A 21,865-nucleotide genomic window follows, 5' to 3' on the forward strand; every position below is an offset into this window, starting at 1 on the left:
CCATGGTGAGCCCCTCCCCCCTCACACGTTAGAGTCCTCCTCCATGGTGAGCTCCTCCCCCCTCACACGTTAGAGTCCTCCTCCATGGTGAGCTCTGGGGAGCCGGTGGAGCTTTCGAAGAACACGTCGTCCTTCAGCATGATCTGAACATAAACACGAGAGGATCAGACACATACTGTACTGTATACTTATACTGTCAACGCAGAAGATATGTACAACACTCGGCTCGGAACTCGGCAAAATCTGCATATGGCTCGCTGATAACAAACTATCATTACACATGGGCAAAACAGAGTCCATTCTCTTCGGTTCAAATAACAAACTCAGCAAGACCGACGGCTTCTCAGTTACAGTGGGTGACAATATTGTCACAAGGAAAGATGAAATTACCTACCTGGGTTCCATCCTAGAGGCAAATCTTTCCTGTGACAAAATGGCATCCAATGTAATAAAAAAAATCAACCAACGAACTCGATTCTTGTACCGGATCTCCTCTCTGGTAAACAAGAATACCCTGAAGAATCTGGCAGGAGCACTCATTCAACGGTACTACGACTATGCTTGCACCTCATGGTACCAAAGCACCTCAAAGGCGCTAAAAACGAAATTACAAACATCTCAAAACAAACTGGTCAGACTACTACTTGACCTGAACCCCAGAACCCACCTCACCCCTGCCCACTTTGACAACCTAGGATGGCTTAGAGTAGACGACAGAGTACAGCAACTTGCAATGGGCCTGGTCTACAAGATACACTACACGACCAAGGTACCCATGTACATGTCAAAATACTTCCCAAAGGTCAGTGAATTCCACAATCACAACACCAGAGGGAGCTCCACAAATCATGTTAAACCCAGATTCGGCTCAAACAAGGGACTAAACACGTTTTGCAATTATGCCACATCAATGTGGAACGCCCTACCCAAAGCTGTAATGGAATGTGAATCACTACCCACTTTCAAAACCACTCTCAAAGAACACCTACGGGAGACTGCAATTCGAAACTGGCCCCTGTAAATGTCCTAACACAACCCCCTCCAATGTACAGTAAATTACCTAGTATGGTTGTCAATATTCCAATGTACAGTTTTGCTTGTACAGCTGTACAGTGTTTCCCCCCCACCCAACCTCCTCCAATGTACAGTTTTTACGTCAAATGTATATACTCTCTTTTCTGGACTCTTTTTGTATCACAAACAGTACTGTATTTGCAAATCTGGTATGTCATAAATGTATAGATGTAGCAGTACTGTCTATCTGTATGTCATGTATGTCATATATGTCCTGATGAATTGAAAATGGGGGACCCTGATGTAAACAAGACGAAAGTCTTTCTCTGGTCTGCATCCCCTTAACAATTGTGTGTATTGAGCCGTACTGTATTGTACCCATTCTGCAATCTGTTAATAACATTTTCATTCAATCAATCAATCACACAGGCACCAGGAGCACATCTGCATTTCAATAAAACCTTTAGTAAAACGAAAAATAAAGTTATACTATTTATAAATTAATTATGAATAAATAAAAAGAAAACATCTCCAGGCACACCTAAGAGCTGTGTATATTGAAAGATAACTAAAACAAAAAGACGCACTTGGTCTTCCTCAGGGTGTTCCAGCTCCCAGAGGAAGGCACGGTGCCAACACACTTCAAATACCTCGAGGCCCTAAAGACTGTTATATACACAACTCGCAGCTGTGCCTGGACCTGGACTCTGTAGAACTACAACTGGATCGTGTAGAACTACATGGAGAAGGATAAATCAAGTACACTTTCCTTGTTTTGTTATATTACAATTCAGACAATTGAGTATTAATGACTTTAGATGTGTTGCTTTTGTTACATTTTCTGTCTTCTTACTAACACAGTGGAAATAACCCCTTATCAGGTACTGTGTGATGGTAAGTAAGTAAGTAAGTAAGTAAGTAAGTAAGTAAGTAAGTAAGTAAGTAAGTAAGTAAGTAAGTAAGTAAGTAAGTAAGTAAGTAAGTAAGTAAGTAAGTAAGTAAGTAAGTAAGTAAGTAAGTAACGTTTATTTAGTAGAGCACCTTTCACAGAGCAGAGTCACAAAGAGTAAAAACTGTTGAAAATATGACCACAAAAACAACAACCTTAAACAAAACACTCAAAATTACAGAATAAAGGCCAGTTTGGATAATTTTGTCAACTGCTTTTTAAAAAGGCGCCAACAGAGACGGCAGATCGTATGCCTATAGGAAGAGCGCTCCACAGTGTCAGAGCTGTAGCTACAAAGACACCATCACCTTTTGTTTTGAGTGGAGAGCGAGGGACAGGCTCTTACCGTCAGATTGTTGATGCCGTCTGAGAACGCCCCTATCTGTCTAACAGTCCCTTCTGAGTCCTCCATCTGTTGAAAAGAAAATACACAGAGGGTTGTGGATCAGAGACAATTCAAATGAAAATTAAAAGTTATTACAGAGAGTTATTACAAGTTTCTTGTTGCATGGAATCTTATACCATGTCATTCAGGGAGAGTTGCCCTTCCAACACGATCCTTATAGCCGGACAGATCCTGTGGTAAGTGAGACTCCTACCCTGACTTTCAGAGTCTTCGACAGGGTTCTGCCTCCTGGCTGACAGTCTGGTTAGAGGTTCTCTCCCTGGACAGTACAGTACCTCCTCCTCTGGAGTCCATGTCTAGCTACTGTAGCTCCCGTAAAGTGAGGACATCTTATGACACCAGTTGTGAGTGTTTAGGTAAACATGAGATGAGAGTTGTGAGTGTTTGTTGACTGTGAAGCGACCTTGGGTTTCCTGAAAGGCGCTATACAAATTAGATTTATTATTATTAGTGTGGGTGACCTGGCGAAGCCAGGTTGCCACCCACACTATAGTAATCTATACTACCCTTTATTTCTTTATTCCGCCGATTTTGCAAACACAACTCCCGCCAGAGCGTTCGCGCCCCATACACGTGAAAGGTATCAAAACGACGGCTTGCTCCAAGTCACAGCGCTATTGCTTTTTTCGGAAAGTTTCACCGCACCGTTTGGCCAAGAATCGACTTTAAACGGGAACATTTCGGTCCCATTGGAAATTAATGGCAAGTTAGAGTGGAGGAGTTGAAATAATAAAAAAAATATAAAAATAACATCAAAACGATGACACGGCTGTCGGCTCGCTCACAAAAGAAAAATAAATGGAATTGGACATTTCTATCTCAACTGATGACCATTTGTTTGAAGGTTCTCCTCCCCAATGTGTTCGCACTCTAGGAATAGGCTGGTTTTATCGCTTTTCCCCCCTTGTGTTCCGATCGTCACCGCGGCCACAATTGTCGACGGAATGCCACAATATCGCACACAACCCTTCACCTACTCCTTGAAGTGCTCATCTACGCTTCATCTCTTATCGTTTGCTTTTAATCATCGTGACAATGCAGTCATGCGTCTGCCCTCATTGAAATGCATTGTATCGAAAGTGCAAGTCATTCGTGCCTAATTAGGTAACAGGTGTGTGGCTCATGGCCCATGGCTACAGCTGACCTGCCAATGACCTCTCATGGACTTAACCCTTAATCGCCCCTCTGTGTAGCAGTACTGAATTGCTTGACAGCGCCCTCTGTCTTGCGGGTTATGTCATTGTACTCAGTAGGGATGTGCTCTTTCATTGGTCTATGTTGACCCATTGGACTCGGTAGGGATATCCTCTTTCATTGGTCGATGTTGACCACTCCCCCGATCCTTAGACCACGTCCCCATTAGGCCACACCTTAGTCCTGAAAAATTTAATAAACTCGGAAAAGTCAGAAAAATAAAAAAAAGTCAGAAAAGTCAAACATTTTAAAAAATTTACTCTGAAAAGTCAGAAAAAATTTTAAAACAGAAAAGTCAGAAAAAATGTTAAACTCGGAAAAGTCAGAAACATTTAAAAAACTCGGAAAAGTCTGAAAAATTCTGAAAAATTTGAAAAAACTCGGAAAAGTTCCAAAAAATGTTAAAACTTGGAAAAGTTTTTTAATACGTTTTTTTTGTTTGTCATAGAGACTCGCGAGAGACCCTCTCCCGTTGGCCGGCGGTGCACAGGCGTCACCCACACTTTCACAATTTCCCCCGCGCGGAATTGTCTAGTTATTATTATGTAAACATGGGATGGAGCTGTGAGTGTACAGTACAGTACACATGGGATGGAGCTGTGAGTGTACAGTACAGTACACATGGGATGGAGCTGTGAGTGTACAGTACAGTACACATGGGATGGCGTTGCCTGTGCAGTCCAGGGTCTTTAAACCCTGGCTCGTACTGTACCTGCTCCAGTGGGTCCAGGTGGTCCTGTACCTGCTCCAGTGGGTCCAGGTGGTACTGTACCTGCTCCAGTGGGTCCAGGTGGTACTGTACCTGCTCCAGTGGGTCCAGGTGGTCCTGTACCTGCTCCAGTGGGTCCAGGTGGTACTGTACCTGCTCCAGTGGGTCCAGGTGGTACTGTACCTGCTCCAGTGGGTCCAGGTGGTCCTCGTAGAGCCCCAGGCCTCTCTGGAAGCTGCTGTTCTTGGGCATCTCTACGTTCAGGGGGCAGACGTACTCGTCACCTTCATCCTGACGCTTCTTCCGCAGCGTTCCGAAGCTCCCGAACGACATCCTCCTGGGCTGAGAGGGGAACCAGGAGAACCACAACAGTGTCAGAGGAGGAGAACCAGGAGAACCACACCACAGTGTCAGAGGAGGAGAACCAGGAGAACCACAACACAGTGGGGGGGGTAAATGTATCTATGTTCTAGTTGTATGTACTGTAGAGCTGAATACACTCTGTACCACCAACCTGTGTGGCAATAAAGGAACCTTGTTGATCTTGAGTTGAGCCTCTCCTATAGGCCGGCTGAGCCTGCTCCCCTAGAGCCTCTCCTATAGGCCGGCTGAGGCTCTACTCTGTGATGACGCTGGTCTCCTATAGGCCGGCTGAGGCTCTACTCTGTGATGACGCTGGTCTCCTATAGGCCGGCTGAGGCTCTACTCTGTGATGACGCTGGTCTCCTATAGGCCGGCTGAGGCTCTACTCTACTCTGTGATGACGCTGGTCTCCTATAGGCCGGCTGAGGCTCTACTCTGTGATGACGCTGGTCTCCTATAGGCCGGCTGAGGCTCTACTCTACTCTGTGATGACGCTGGTCTCCTATAGGCCGGCTGAGGCTCTACTCTGTGATGACGCTGGTCTCCTATAGGCCGGCTGAGGCTCTACTCTGTGATGACGCTGGTCTCCTATAGGCCGGCTGAGGCTCTACTCTGTGATGACGCTGGTCTCCTATAGGCCGGCTGAGGCTCTACTCTGTGATGACGCTGGTCTCCTATAGGCCGGCTGAGGCTCTACTCTGTGATGACGCTGGTCTCCTATAGGCCGGCTGAGGCTCTACTCTGTGATGACGCTGGTCTCCTATAGGCCGGCTGAGGCTCTACTCTGTGATGACGCTGGTCTCCTATAGGCCGGCTGAGGCTCTACTCTGTGATGACGCTGGTCTCCTATAGGCCGGCTGAGGCTCTACTCTGTGATGACGCTGGTCTCCTATAGGCCGGCTGAGGCTCTACTCTGTGATGACGCTGGTCTCCTATAGGCCGGCTGAGGCTCTACTCTACTCTGTGATGACGCTGGTCTCCTATAGGCCGGCTGAGGCTCTACTCTGTGATGACGCTGGTCTCCTATAGGCCGGCTGAGGCTCTACTCTACTCTGTGATGACGCTGGTCTCCTATAGGCCGGCTGAGGCTCTACTCTGTGATGACGCTGGTCTCCTATAGGCCGGCTGAGGCTCTACTCTGTGATGACGCTGGTCTCCTATAGGCCGGCTGAGGCTCTACTCTGTGATGACGCTGGTCTCCTATAGGCCGGCTGAGGCTCTACTCTACTCTGTGATGACGCTGGTCTCCTATAGGCCGGCTGAGGCTCTACTCTGTGATGACGCTGGTCTCCTATAGGCCGGCTGAGGCTCTACTCTGTGATGACGCTGGTCTCCTATAGGCCGGCTGAGGCTCTACTCTGTGATGACGCTGGTCTCCTATAGGCCGGCTGAGGCTCTACTCTGTGATGACGCTGGTCTCCTATAGGCCGGCTGAGGCTCTACTCTACTCTGTGATGACGCTGGTCTCCTATAGGCCGGCTGAGGCTCTACTCTACTCTGTGATGACGCTGGTCTCCTATAGGCCGGCTGAGGCTCTACTCTACTCTGTGATGACGCTGGTCTCCTATAGGCCGGCTGAGGCTCTACTCTACTCTGTGATGACGCTGGTCTCCTATAGGCCGGCTGAGGCTCTACTCTGTGATGACGCTGGTCTCCTATAGGCCGGCTGAGGCTCTACTCTGTGATGACGCTGGTCTCCTATAGGCCGGCTGAGGCTCTACTCTACTCTGTGATGACGCTGGTCTCCTATAGGCCGGCGGAGGCTCTACTCTGTGATGACGCTGGTCTCCTATAGGCCGGCTGAGGCTCTACTCTGTGATGACGCTGGTCTCCTATAGGCCGGCTGAGGCTCTACTCTGTGATGACGCTGGTCTCCTATAGGCCGGCTGAGGCTCTACTCTGTGATGACGCTGGTCTCCTATAGGCCGGCTGAGGCTCTACTCTGTGATGACGCTGGTCTCCTATAGGCCGGCTGAGGCTCTACTCTACTCTGTGATGACGCTGGTCTCCTATAGGCCGGCGGAGGCTCTACTCTACTCTGTGATGACGCTGGTCTCCTATAGGCCGGCTGAGGCTCTACTCTGTGATGACGCTGGTCTCCTATAGGCCGGCTGAGGCTCTACTCTACTCTGTGATGACGCTGGTCTCCTATAGGCCGGCTGAGGCTCTACTCTGTGATGACGCTGGTCTCCTATAGGCCGGCTGAGGCTCTACTCTGTGATGACGCTGGTCTCCTATAGGCCGGCTGAGGCTCTACTCTACTCTGTGATGACGCTGGTCTCCTATAGGCCGGCTGAGGCTCTACTCTGTGATGACGCTGGTCTCCTATAGGCCGGCTGAGGCTCTACTCTGTGATGACGCTGGTCTCCTATAGGCCGGCTGAGGCTCTACTCTGTGATGACGCTGGTCTCCTATAGGCCGGCTGAGGCTCTACTCTGTGATGACGCTGGTCTCCTATAGGCCGGCTGAGGCTCTACTCTGTGATGACGCTGGTCTCCTATAGGCCGGCTGAGGCTCTACTCTGTGATGACGCTGGTCTCCTATAGGCCGGCTGAGGCTCTACTCTGTGATGACGCTGGTCTCCTATAGGCCGGCTGAGGCTCTACTCTGTGATGACGCTGGTCTCCTATAGGCCGGCTGAGGCTCTACTCTGTGATGACGCTGGTCTCCTATAGGCCGGCTGAGGCTCTACTCTGTGATGACGCTGGTCTCCTATAGGCCGGCTGAGGCTCTACTCTGTGATGACGCTGGTCTCCTATAGGCCGGCTGAGGCTCTACTCTACTCTGTGATGACGCTGGTCTCCTATAGGCCGGCTGAGGCTCTACTCTGTGATGACGCTGGTCTCCTATAGGCCGGCTGAGGCTCTACTCTACTCTGTGATGACGCTGGTCTCCTATAGGCCGGCTGAGGCTCTACTCTGTGATGACGCTGGTCTCCTATAGGCCGGCTGAGGCTCTACTCTGTGATGACGCTGGTCTCCTATAGGCCGGCTGAGGCTCTACTCTGTGATGACGCTGGTCTCCTATAGGCCGGCTGAGGCTCTACTCTACTCTGTGATGACGCTGGTCTCCTATAGGCCGGCTGAGGCTCTACTCTGTGATGACGCTGGTCTCCTATAGGCCGGCTGAGGCTCTACTCTGTGATGACGCTGGTCTCCTATAGGCCGGCTGAGGCTCTACTCTGTGATGACGCTGGTCTCCTATAGGCCGGCTGAGGCTCTACTCTGTGATGACGCTGGTCTCCTATAGGCCGGCTGAGGCTCTACTCTACTCTGTGATGACGCTGGTCTCCTATAGGCCGGCTGAGGCTCTACTCTACTCTGTGATGACGCTGGTCTCCTATAGGCCGGCTGAGGCTCTACTCTACTCTGTGATGACGCTGGTCTCCTATAGGCCGGCTGAGGCTCTACTCTACTCTGTGATGACGCTGGTCTCCTATAGGCCGGCTGAGGCTCTACTCTGTGATGACGCTGGTCTCCTATAGGCCGGCTGAGGCTCTACTCTGTGATGACGCTGGTCTCCTATAGGCCGGCTGAGGCTCTACTCTACTCTGTGATGACGCTGGTCTCCTATAGGCCGGCGGAGGCTCTACTCTGTGATGACGCTGGTCTCCTATAGGCCGGCTGAGGCTCTACTCTGTGATGACGCTGGTCTCCTATAGGCCGGCTGAGGCTCTACTCTGTGATGACGCTGGTCTCCTATAGGCCGGCTGAGGCTCTACTCTGTGATGACGCTGGTCTCCTATAGGCCGGCTGAGGCTCTACTCTGTGATGACGCTGGTCTCCTATAGGCCGGCTGAGGCTCTACTCTACTCTGTGATGACGCTGGTCTCCTATAGGCCGGCGGAGGCTCTACTCTACTCTGTGATGACGCTGGTCTCCTATAGGCCGGCTGAGGCTCTACTCTGTGATGACGCTGGTCTCCTATAGGCCGGCTGAGGCTCTACTCTACTCTGTGATGACGCTGGTCTCCTATAGGCCGGCTGAGGCTCTACTCTGTGATGACGCTGGTCTCCTATAGGCCGGCTGAGGCTCTACTCTGTGATGACGCTGGTCTCCTATAGGCCGGCTGAGGCTCTACTCTACTCTGTGATGACGCTGGTCTCCTATAGGCCGGCTGAGGCTCTACTCTGTGATGACGCTGGTCTCCTATAGGCCGGCTGAGGCTCTACTCTGATGACGCTGGTCTCCTATAGGCCGGCTGAGGCTCTACTCTGTGATGACGCTGGTCTCCTATAGGCCGGCTGAGGCTCTACTCTGTGATGACGCTGGTCTCCTATAGGCCGGCTGAGGCTCTACTCTGTGATGACGCTGGTCTCCTATAGGCCGGCTGAGGCTCTACTCTGTGATGACGCTGGTCTCCTATAGGCCGGCTGAGGCTCTACTCTGTGATGACGCTGGTCTCCTATAGGCCGGCTGAGGCTCTACTCTACTCTGTGATGACGCTGGTCTCCTATCGGCCGGCTGAGGCTCTACTCTGTGATGACGCTGGTCTCCTATAGGCCGGCTGAGGCTCTACTCTACTCTGTGATGACGCTGGTCTCCTATAGGCCGGCTGAGGCTCTACTCTACTCTGTGATGACGCTGGTCTCCTATAGGCCGGCTGAGGCTCTACTCTGTGATGACGCTGGTCTCCTATAGGCCGGCTGAGGCTCTACTCTACTCTGTGATGACGCTGGTCTCCTATAGGCCGGCTGAGGCTCTACTCTACTCTGTGATGACGCTGGTCTCCTATAGGCCGGCTGAGGCTCTACTCTGTGATGACGCTGGTCTCCTATAGGCCGGCTGAGGCTCTACTCTACTCTGTGATGACGCTGGTCTCCTATAGGCCGGCTGAGGCTCTACTCTGTGATGACGCTGGTCTCCTATAGGCCGGCTGAGGCTCTACTCTGTGATGACGCTGGTCTCCTATAGGCCGGCTGAGGCTCTACTCTGTGATGACGCTGGTCTCCTATAGGCCGGCTGAGGCTCTACTCTACTCTGTGATGACGCTGGTCTCCTATAGGCCGGCTGAGGCTCTACTCTGTGATGACGCTGGTCTCCTATAGGCCGGCTGAGGCTCTACTCTGTGATGACGCTGGTCTCCTATAGGCCGGCTGAGGCTCTACTCTACTCTGTGATGACGCTGGTCTCCTATAGGCCGGCTGAGGCTCTACTCTGTGATGACGCTGGTCTCCTATAGGCCGGCGGAGGCTCTACTCTACTCTGTGATGACGCTGGTCTCCTATAGGCCGGCTGAGGCTCTACTCTGTGATGACGCTGGTCTCCTATAGGCCGGCTGAGGCTCTACTCTGTGATGACGCTGGTCTCCTATAGGCCGGCTGAGGCTCTACTCTGTGATGACGCTGGTCTCCTATAGGCCGGCTGAGGCTCTACTCTGTGATGACGCTGGTCTCCTATAGGCCGGCTGAGGCTCTACTCTACTCTGTGATGACGCTGGTCTCCTATAGGCCGGCTGAGGCTCTACTCTGTGATGACGCTGGTCTCCTATAGGCCGGCTGAGGCTCTACTCTACTCTGTGATGACGCTGGTCTCCTATAGGCCGGCGGAGGCTCTACTCTACTCTGTGATGACGCTGGTCTCCTATAGGCCGGCTGAGGCTCTACTCTGTGATGACGCTGGTCTCCTATAGGCCGGCTGAGGCTCTACTCTACTCTGTGATGACACTGGTCTCCTATAGGCCGGCTGAGGCTCTACTCTGTGATGACGCTGGTCTCCTATAGGCCGGCTGAGGCTCTACTCTACTCTGTGATGACGCTGGTCTCCTATCGGCCGGCTGAGGCTCTACTCTACTCTGTGATGACGCTGGTCTCCTATAGGCCGGCTGAGGCTCTACTCTACTCTGTGATGACGCTGGTCTCCTATAGGCCGGCTGAGGCTCTACTCTACTCTGTGATGACGCTGGTCTCCTATAGGCCGGCTGAGGCTCTACTCTACTCTGTGATGACGCTGGTCTCCTATAGGCCGGCTGAGGCTCTACTCTGTGATGACGCTGGTCTCCTATAGGCCGGCTGAGGCTCTACTCTACTCTGTGATGACGCTGGTCTCCTATAGGCCGGCGGAGGCTCTACTCTACTCTGTGATGACGCTGGCAGAAGACAGCCAGTTGTTGGTTACCAGTTGCCAGTTGCCAGTTGCCAGTTACCTTGACCTTGGCGGTGGCGGTGAGCAGCGTGTAGTCGGGGTTCTCCAGACAGTCCTGCTTGAGCCGCTGGGCCTCGCAGCCGATGAGCAGCTGGAAGTGCGTGGCCAGGTGGCGCCGCAGCAGCGACTTGTTGGGCGGGATGTTCAGCAGCAGGGCCAGGGTCTCCACGTTGAAGCGCGGCTCCAGCACCTTGGGGGAGTCGAGAGAAACAAGCAGCGAGAAACCGTTGGGGAAACGTTACGACGGAAAGGCAAGCTTGAATCTTAATATGAACTAGAAGTGATTGCCGCTGTCAACACATTCGGCGCCAAACCCGAGATAAGTCGTGTTAACTCGCCGTGCGTTGGACGCCAGACCAGAGATATCTCGGGTTTTGGTCGTTTTTTCTTTTATTCGATATTTTTATTCATTATTCATCCACTGACCTTGGTGTTGCCATAGGAAAGGATTTTGAGATTGCCAAAGAGCAATACCGGCCGCATCCTGCCAGATGGCAGTGTCGCCCACCCTTTGAAACCTTATATCTAACTCTGTGTTACACTCAAATGTCTCCGGGCGCTATATTTAGACGGAGCCGAGTAAATCGCTTCATCCAACCACTTCGAAAGGCATCTGGCACACTCGATCCATAAATTATGCCAAATTATGTCCGGGACCAGATGGACACCAATACTGGAAATCGCGATCAGACAATTGGAATATTCTTTTTGGAATACCCCCGACCAAAGGTAAGGACTATCTGACATCAATTTCAGCTTGATCCAACAATGTTTTGATATCGATCCAGCTGATCAGCTTCTGTAGTGTTCAACACGAATGCCGTTACTGGCCATCAAAGCATAAAAAAACGACGAAATAGTAGCGTGTCCAGGCAAGAAACGCCAACGCTTATAGTAGAATACACGTAGCGCCCTTTAACTCAGCGTTTCAGGAATTATCCCGGATCACTCCTAAACTATACTTATATTCACCACGGGATAACACGTGAACGTATGCATGCAATTTCTCTCTCTTTTTTGCATGTTCGACGGAAGAAAGTCACTGTCAAATGACTATAGTATTGTCTCCATAGCTATAATATAGAATATAGATATAGCTCTACAAACATAGTGACGCACAGTGAAAATATGTTATGGAAACGTGGCACGTTAGCCACGAGGACCAGACTAATCCCTGGCGCTGAATGTGTTAACTCACTGGAGACCAAACCCGAGATAGTCCGGGTTAACTCGCCATGCTCTGGGCGCCAAACCCAAGAAAATCCGGGTTTTAATCCATATTTCTTTTATTAGCGATATCCATTCATTTTTCATCCATCCAGCCTGACGTTATCATTGGGAATGGGTCTGAGCTCGCAAAGGGCAAATACCGCCGCCTATCGTCTCCCGGATGGTATTGCACATCATTGGATTGCAATGCAAAAAAAGAAGTCCGGTCCAGGTTTTACTTCTCGGTGATGCAGCTGGATACTATTGCATTGACTGTGGGGACTGGGAGCAGCGTGGATCTATGTGTTTTTGGATATAACGTTGGATCAATAAACGCGATCAATATTTGGAATGGGGATCATGAATTGGATTAATCTTTTTGCATGAGATCAGATGTGAGGTAAGGCCTTTATGTTACGAGTCTTGGGGTAATCAGATGTTCCTATCACCTCCATCGGAGCATGTGTGTGTGTGTGTGTGTGTGAGTGTGAGTTTCGCGCCGACCAAAGTACGGAGAACCGATTTTTCAGACCCCGCTTCTGTTCGCGCATGATGACACATATAATAGCGATAATCTAGCGTTTATTTGAAAACGATTCATAAATCAAGCGACAAATGGCACGATTTCTAAGGAAATACATTTAAGCTCGATTTGCTGGGGTTTATTGAGATGAGACAGAACACTCTAGAAATATATTGATATTCATCACGGTATAAAATGGAAATGTATGTATGAAAACATTATCTGTTTCATGCATGTTGACTGGAAGCAACTCATTGACGACCACTGTGTTATTTAGATATATTGCTATTATATTTTATATGTTTTATGCACTCGCAAATAAGTCCTTTCCTCCATTGGATACAGCGTTGGCCCAGAAGGGCATCAGCAGAGGGCGCTGTTGCCCTGAAAGAGTTAACAGTGATTCCGGGTTTCTTGTAAACGGCTAGTTTTAGTTTATTATTCACATTTCCACACAAATAGGCAGTTTCATATTGTTGTTCTATAGTCTACAAGCTGAATACATTACTACCTTATATAACCTATTGTTGTTCTATAGTCTACATGCTGAATACATTACTACCTTATATAACCTATTGTTGTTCTATAGTCTACACGCTGAATACATCACTACCTTATATAACCTATTGTTGTTCTATAGTCTACAAGCTGAATACATTACTACCTTATATAACCTATTGTTGTTCTATAGTCTACACGCTGAATACATTACTACCTTATATAACCTATTGTTGTTCTATAGTCTACATGCTGAATACATTACTACCTTATATAACCTATTGTTGTTCTATAGTCTACAAGCTGAATACATTACTACCTTATATAACCTATTGTTGTTCTATAGTCTACAAGCTGAATACATTACTACCTTATATAACCTATTGTTGTTCTATAGTCTACAAGCTGAATACATTACTACCTTATATAACCTATTGTTGTTCTATAGTCTACAAGCTGAATACATCACTACCTTATATAACCTATTGTTGTTCTATAGTCTACAAGCTGAATACATTACTACCTTATATAACCTATTGTTGTTCTATAGTCTACATGCTGAATACATTACTACCTTATATAACCTATTGTTGTTCTATAGTCTACAAGCTGAATACATTACTACCTTATATAACCTATTGTTGTTCTATAGTCTACAAGCTGAATACATTACTACCTTATATAACCTATTGTTGTTCTATAGTCTACACGCTGAATACATTACTACCTTATATAACCTATTGTTGTTCTATAGTCTACAAGCTGAATACATTACTACCTTATATAACCTATTGTTGTTCTATAGTCTACATGCTGAATACATTACTACCTTATATAACCTATTGTTGTTCTATAGTCTACACGCTGAATACATTACTACCTTATATAACCTATTGTTGTTCTATAGTCTACACGCTGAATACATTACTACCTTATATAACCTATTGTTGTTCTATAGTCTACATGCTGAATACATTACTACCTTATATAACCTATTGTTGTTCTATAGTCTACATGCTGAATACATTACTACCTTATATAACCTATTGTTGTTCTATAGTCTACAAGCTGAATACATTACTACCTTATATAACCTATTGTTGTTCTATAGTCTACAAGCTGAATACATTACTACCTTATATAACCTATTGTTGTTCTATAGTCTACATGCTGAATACATTACTACCTTATATAACATATTGTTGTTCTATAGTCTACAAGCTGAACACATTACTACCTTATATAACCTATTGTTGTTCTATAGTCTACATGCTGAATACATTACTACCTTATATAACATATTGTTGTTCTATAGTCTACATGCTGAATACATTACTACCTTATATAACCTATTGTTGTTCTATAGTCTACAAGCTGAATACATCACTACCTTATATAACCTATTGTTGTTCTATAGTCTACAAGCTGAATACATTACTACCTTATATAACCTATTGTTGTTCTATAGTCTACAAGCTGAATACATTACTACCTTATATAACCTATTGTTGTTCTATAGTCTACACGCTGAACACATTACTACCTTATATAACCTATTGTTGTTCTATAGTCTACACGCTGAATACATTACTACCTTATATAACATATTGTTGTTCTATAGTCTACACGCTGAATACATCACTACCTTATATAACCTATTGTTGTTCTATAGTCTACATGCTGAATACATTACTACCTTATATAACCTATTGTTGTTCTATAGTCTACACGCTGAATACATTACTACCTTATATAACCTATTGTTGTTCTATAGTCTACACGCTGAATACATTACTACCTTATATAACCTATTGTTGTTCTATAGTCTACATGCTGAATACATTACTACCTTATATAACCTATTGTTGTTCTATAGTCTACATGCTGAATACATTACTACCTTATATAACCTATTGTTGTTCTATAGTCTACAAGCTGAATACATTACTACCTTATATAACCTATTGTTGTTCTATAGTCTACAAGCTGAATACATTACTACCTTATATAACCTATTGTTGTTCTATAGTCTACATGCTGAATACATTACTACCTTATATAACATATTGTTGTTCTATAGTCTACAAGCTGAACACATTACTACCTTATATAACCTATTGTTGTTCTATAGTCTACATGCTGAATACATTACTACCTTATATAACATATTGTTGTTCTATAGTCTACATGCTGAATACATTACTACCTTATATAACCTATTGTTGTTCTATAGTCTACAAGCTGAATACATCACTACCTTATATAACCTATTGTTGTTCTATAGTCTACAAGCTGAATACATTACTACCTTATATAACCTATTGTTGTTCTATAGTCTACAAGCTGAATACATTACTACCTTATATAACCTATTGTTGTTCTATAGTCTACACGCTGAACACATTACTACCTTATATAACCTATTGTTGTTCTATAGTCTACACGCTGAATACATTACTACCTTATATAACATATTGTTGTTCTATAGTCTACACGCTGAATACATCACTACCTTATATAACCTATTGTTGTTCTATAGTCTACATGCTGAATACATTACTACCTTATATAACCTGTTGTTGTTCTATAGTCTACAAGCTGAATACATTACTACCTTATATAACCTATTGTTGTTCTATAGTCTACAAGCTGAATACATTACTACCTTATATAACATATTGTTGTTCTATAGTCTACACGCTGAATACATCACTACCTTATATAACCTATTGTTGTTCTATAGTCTACATGCTGAATACATTACTACCTTATATAACCTGTTGTTGTTCTATAGTCTACATGCTGAATACATTACTACCTTATATAACCTATTGTTGTTCTATAGTCTACATGCTGAATACATTACTACCTTATATAACATATTGTTGTTCTATAGTCTACATGCTGAATACATTACTACCTTATATAACCTATTGTTGTTCTATAGTCTACATGCTGAATACATTACTACCTTATATAACCTATTGTTGTTCTATAGTCTACACGCTGAATACATTACTACCTTATATAACCTATTGTTGTTCTATAGTCTACAAGCTGAATACATTACTACCTTATATAACCTATTGTTGTTCTATAGTCTACAAGCTGAATACATTACTACCTTATATAACCTATTGTTGTTCTATAGTCTACACGCTGAATACATTACTACCTTATATAACCTATTGTTGTTCTATAGTCTACATGCTGAATACATTACTACCTTATATAACCTATTGTTGTTCTATAGTCTACATGCTGAATACATTACTACCTTATATAACCTATTGTTGTTCTATAGTCTACATGCTGAATACATTACTACCTTATATAACCTATTGTTGTTCTATAGTCTACAAGCTGAATACATTACTACCTTATATAACCTATTGTTGTTCTATAGTCTACATGCTGAATACATTACTACCTTATATAACCTATTGTTGTTCTATAGTCTACAAGCTGAATACATTACTACCTTATATAACCTATTGTTGTTCTATAGTCTACATGCTGAATACATTACTACCTTATATAACCTATTGTTGTTCTATAGTCTACATGCTGAATACATTACTACCTTATATAACCTATTGTTGTTCTATAGTCTACATGCTGAATACATTACTACCTTATATAACCTATTGTTGTTCTATAGTCTACATGCTGAATACATTACTACCTTATATAACCTATTGTTGTTCTATAGTCTACAAGCTGAATACATTACTACCTTATATAACCTATTGTTGTTCTATAGTCTACAAGCTGAATACATTACTACCTTATATAACCTATTGTTGTTCTATAGTCTACATGCTGAATACATTACTACCTTATATAACCTATTGTTGTTCTATAGTCTACATGCTGAATACATTACTACCTTATATAACCTATTGTTGTTCTATAGTCTACATGCTGAATACATCACTACCTTATATAACCTATTGTTGTTCTATAGTCTACATGCTGAATACATCACTACCTTATATAACCTATTGTTGTTCTATAGTCTACATGCTGAATACATTACTACCTTATATAACCTATTGTTGTTCTATAGTCTACATGCTGAATACATTACTACCTTATATAACCTATTGTTGTTCTATAGTCTACACGCTGAATACATTACTACCTTATATAACCTATTGTTGTTCTATAGTCTACATGCTGAATACATTACTACCTTATATAACCTATTGTTGTTCTATAGTCTACAAGCTGAATACATTACTACCTTATATAACCTATTGTTGTTCTATAGTCTACATGCTGAATACATTACTACCTTATATAACCTATTGTTGTTCTATAGTCTACATGCTGAATACATCACTACCTTATATAACCTATTGTTGTTCTATAGTCTACATGCTGAATACATCACTACCTTATATAACCTATTGTTGTTCTATAGTCTACATGCTGAATACATTACTACCTTATATAACCTATTGTTGTTCTATAGTCTACATGCTGAATACATTACTACCTTATATAACCTATTGTTGTTCTATAGTCTACACGCTGAATACATTACTACCTTATATAACCTATTGTTGTTCTATAGTCTACATGCTGAATACATTACTACCTTATATAACCTATTGTTGTTCTATAGTCTACAAGCTGAATACATTACTACCTTATATAACCTATTGTTGTTCTATAGTCTACACGCTGAATACATTACTACCTTATATAACCTATTGTTGTTCTATAGTCTACAAGCTGAATACATCACTACCTTATATAACCTATTGTTGTTCTATAGTCTACATGCTGAATACATTACTACCTTATATAACCTATTGTTGTTCTATAGTCTACATGCTGAATACATTACTACCTTATATAACCTATTGTTGTTCTATAGTCTACAAGCTGAATACATTACTACCTTATATAACCTATTGTTGTTCTATAGTCTACATGCTGAACACATTACTACCTTATATAACCTATTGTTGTTCTATAGTCTACATGCTGAATACATTACTACCTTATATAACCTATTGTTGTTCTATAGTCTACATGCTGAATACATTACTACCTTATATAACCTATTGTTGTTCTATAGTCTACATGCTGAATACATTACTACCTTATATAACCTATTGTTGTTCTATAGTCTACAAGCTGAATACATCACTACCTTATATAACCTTGGCAAACCTTCGCTGATTTCTTTGCTCTTGCAATGTTTACATCCCATCCGCGTTTAGTTTCACTTTCGTTTTTTGACGTTGTAACGAGTCTGACCCCTTTTGATTGACGGGCGGTTAGCTTGTTAGATTTTCAAGGAGGACCAATCAATCTGAAGCACAAGGGCATGTTTACACGTGTCCAGTGCACTCTCTCTGTGTTCTACGACAGCCCCGTGCGCGCGGTGTGCTTGGGCCGAAAGAACACAATTGTCCCGAACCGCTTTTTCTCCCACTGCATCATCAACTAATGGTCACAAACCCCATTGGATGCCTTTAAATAAACTAGTGATGAGAACAAGCGTTTCAATGACAATTGACCCGTCTCAAAGTAAATAGTTTGAGATGGGGGTGAGAAACAAACATTTTAGGAACTTAAACTATAGAATCAACTCCCGCCTCACCATGAGGCCCCCCCCCCCCGTGCACCCCGCTGCCCCTCAGGTTGGGGGCGTACTCACCATGAGACCCCCCCCCGTGCACCCCGCTGCCCCTCAGGTTGGGGGCGTACTCACCATGAGACCCCCGTGCACCCCGCTGCCCCTCAGGTTGGGGGCGTACTCACCATGAGACCCCCCCCCCGTGCACCCCGCTGCCCCTCAGGTTGGGGGCGTACTCACCATGAGGCCCCCCCCCCGTGCACCCCGCTGCCCCTCAGGTTGGGGGCGTACTCACCATGAGACCCCCCCCCGTGCACCCCGCTGCCCCTCAGGTTGGGGGAGTACTCACCATGAGACCCCCGTGCACCCCGCTGCCCCTCAGGTTGGGGGCGTACTCACCATGAGACCCCCCCCGTGCACCCCGCTGCCCCTCAGGTTGGGGGAGTACTCACCATGAGACCCCCCCCGTGCACCCCGCTGCCCCTCAGGTTGGGGGAGTACTCACCATGAGACCCCCCCCGTGCACCCCGCTGCCCCTCAGGTTGGGGGCGTACTCACCATGAGACCCCCGTGCACCCCGCTGCCCCTCAGGTTGGGGGCGTACTCACCATGAGACCCCCCCCGTGCACCCCGCTGCCCCTCAGGTTGGGGGAGTACTCACCATGAGGCCCCCCCCCCGTGCACCCCGCTGCCCCTCAGGTTGGGGGCGTACTCACCATGAGACCCCCGTGCACCCCGCTGCCCCTCAGGTTGGGGGCGTACTCACCATGAGACCCCCCCCGTGCACCCCGCTGCCCCTCAGGTTGGGGGAGTACTCACCATGAGACCCCCGTGCACCCCGCTGCCCCTCAGGTTGGGGGCGTACTCACCATGAGACCCCCGTGCACCCCGCTGCCCCTCAGGTTGGGGGCGTACTCACCATGAGACCCCCGTGCACCCCGCTGCCCCTCAGGTTGGGGGCGTACTCACCATGAGACCCCCGTGCACCCCGCTGCCCCTCAGGTTGGGGGCGTACTCACCATGAGACCCCCGTGCACCCCGCTGCCCCTCAGGTTGGGGGCGTACTCACCATGAGGCCCCCGTGCACCCCGCTGCCCCTCAGGTTGGGGGCGTACTCACCATGAGACCCCCGTGCACCCCGCTGCCCCTCAGGTTGGGGGCGTACTCACCATGAGACCCCCGTGCACCCCGCTGCCCCTCAGGTTGGGGGCGTACTCACCATGAGACCCCCGTGCACCCCGCTGCCCCTCAGGTTGGGGGCGTACTCCGCCAGGTCCACCGACCTCAGCCACTCCATCACCCTGTGGTTGGTCCACTGGGCGACCTCTGCCGGCGTGATGTTGTTCTGGATGGAGACAAAGAAGCGGGAGAGCATTTCAAGTTTTAGACATTACTGTGTGCAGGGGGTAGTTTCTACTGTGCAGGGGTAGTTTCTACTAGTTTCTACTGTGCAGGGGTAGTTTCTACTAGTTTCTACTGTGCAGGGGTAGTTTCTACTAGTTTCTACTGTGCAGGGGTAGTTTCTACTGTGCAGGGGTAGTTTCTACTGTGCAGGGGTAGTTTCTACTGTGCAGGGGTAGTTTCTACTGTGCAGGGGTAGTTTCTACTGTGCAGGGGTAGTTTCTACTGTGCAGGGGTAGTTTCTACTGTGCAGGGGTAGTTTCTACTGTGTAGGGGTAGTTTCTACTGTGTGCAGGGGTAGTTTCTACTGTGCAGGGGGTAGTTTCTACTGTGCAGGGGTAGTTTCTACTGTGTAGGGGGTAGTTTCTACTGTGTGCAGGGGTAGTTTCTACTGTGCAGGGGTAGTTTCTACTGTGTAGGGGGTAGTTTCTACTGTGTGCAGGGGGTAGTTTCTACTGTGCAGGGGTAGTTTCTACTGTGCAGGGGTAGTTTCTACTGTGCAGGGGTAGTTTCTACTGTGCAGGGGTAGTTTCTACTGTGCAGGGGTAGTTTCTACTGTGTGCAGGGGTAGTTTCTACTGTGCAGGGGTAGTTTCTACTGTGCAGGGGTAGTTTGTATTGTGCAGTAGGGATGGGTACCTTTCACATTTGAACCAATACGGTACCTGTGAATTGATACCGGGACCCAACGGTACCTTTTTTCGGTACTTTAGTCTCAAGAAATTTTATTTACCTACCTCAGTCGTGAAAAAAATATCCAAACTTCAAATAACTACAATTTCGACAGTTTTCGGCTCGTCATTGCTCCGACTGCTTTGTTGTTGAATCAAGTCAAATCCTAGGTAAGCATATATTGTGCGTGTGAACGTTGACATGAAAAAAAATTAAAAAAAATAAATCTGTATCTCACTTGAATCGATACTCGGTAGTATCGACGTGTTTCGGTTCGGTACCTCAAAAGTACCGAATTCGGTACCCATCCTTACTGTGCAGGGGTAGTTTCTACTGTGTGCAGGGGTAGTGTCCTCTCAACAGGAACAAACTAACAATCCGCAGTTAAAGTATGTAATTTTCTTAAAAGAAACAACCCAGTGCAATAAGCAAGTAGCAGTAGACAGGGTTATATAACTCCAGGGTTTGTAAGTGGCAATTTCATCCATACTCTCGCCCATCATACTGGCTGTTTTCAAGAACCAGCTAAGTCACGCATGGTGTATATTATTGCATTATCATTTTTGAAACGGTGAAACGGTCTATAGCTTTAAAAAGGAACACGCCAACATTATGGTAAATTCACTTGCCTTCTTCTCCAGAGTTAGACAAGAAGATAGAGACCAGTTTCCTAGAAAGCGATCAGTAGAAAGCTATCCGACTTATTAGCCTAGCTTAGCTTAGCACAATGAATGGAACCAGACAGTACCGGTAGCCTAACTTAAACTCTGGGAGAGGCGTTAGCTGGCCAATGCCTAGGCTAAAGGGTACAGTCCGGTTCCATTCATTGTGCTAAGCTAGGCTAACGTGCAGCCGGATAGCTTTGTACTGAACGCACAGAGAGGAAACTGGCATCTCATCTCTAATGTTATTGTGTTTCTTTAAGGAGATAGAAGAGGCTGGAGAGGCTGTTGTGTCTGTGAGTTAGACCAGCTGGATACCTCATCAGAAGGCCGTCTCCTGAGACAGTTGGACTCGTAGAGGTTGAGGCGGAGGACCTGGATGGCTCTCTTGATGCTGAGGTGGTGGAAGACGCTGCCCACCTTCAGAGACAACAGGTCGTCCTAAAAACAAACAGGAATCAACAACCATCTCAACCAAGTGCTCTCCCCCAATAAAAACACAATCTCACATCGCTCATGGAATAACTCAC

General features: G+C 46.2%; 1 protein-coding gene across 2 annotated transcripts in view; it reads right to left on the reverse strand.

The window, feature by feature from the left end:
• Positions 1 to 36: 36 nt before the first annotated feature.
• LOC311242255 (liprin-beta-1-like) overlaps positions 37 to 21,865 on the reverse strand; it is a 117,351-nt gene continuing 95,522 nt past the window's right edge. For both annotated transcript variants that reach the window (XM_084338454.1, XM_084338453.1), the window contains 6 exons: positions 21,654 to 21,776; positions 19,821 to 19,946; positions 10,780 to 10,968; positions 4,456 to 4,614; positions 2,310 to 2,375; positions 37 to 143 (listed from right to left, as the gene is read on the reverse strand). In XM_084338454.1, the coding sequence (XP_084194580.1) occupies positions 63 to 143; positions 2,310 to 2,375; positions 4,456 to 4,614; positions 10,780 to 10,968; positions 19,821 to 19,946; positions 21,654 to 21,776 (744 nt within the window). In that variant the 3' untranslated portion in view covers positions 37 to 62. The remainder of the gene's footprint in view (positions 144 to 2,309; positions 2,376 to 4,455; positions 4,615 to 10,779; positions 10,969 to 19,820; positions 19,947 to 21,653; positions 21,777 to 21,865) is intronic.

This window comes from Notolepis coatsorum, assembly GCF_963971535.1.
Source record: "Notolepis coatsorum genome assembly, contig: SUPER_15_unloc_1, whole genome shotgun sequence".
NCBI classification, from domain to species: Eukaryota; Metazoa; Chordata; class Actinopteri; order Aulopiformes; family Paralepididae; genus Notolepis; species Notolepis coatsorum.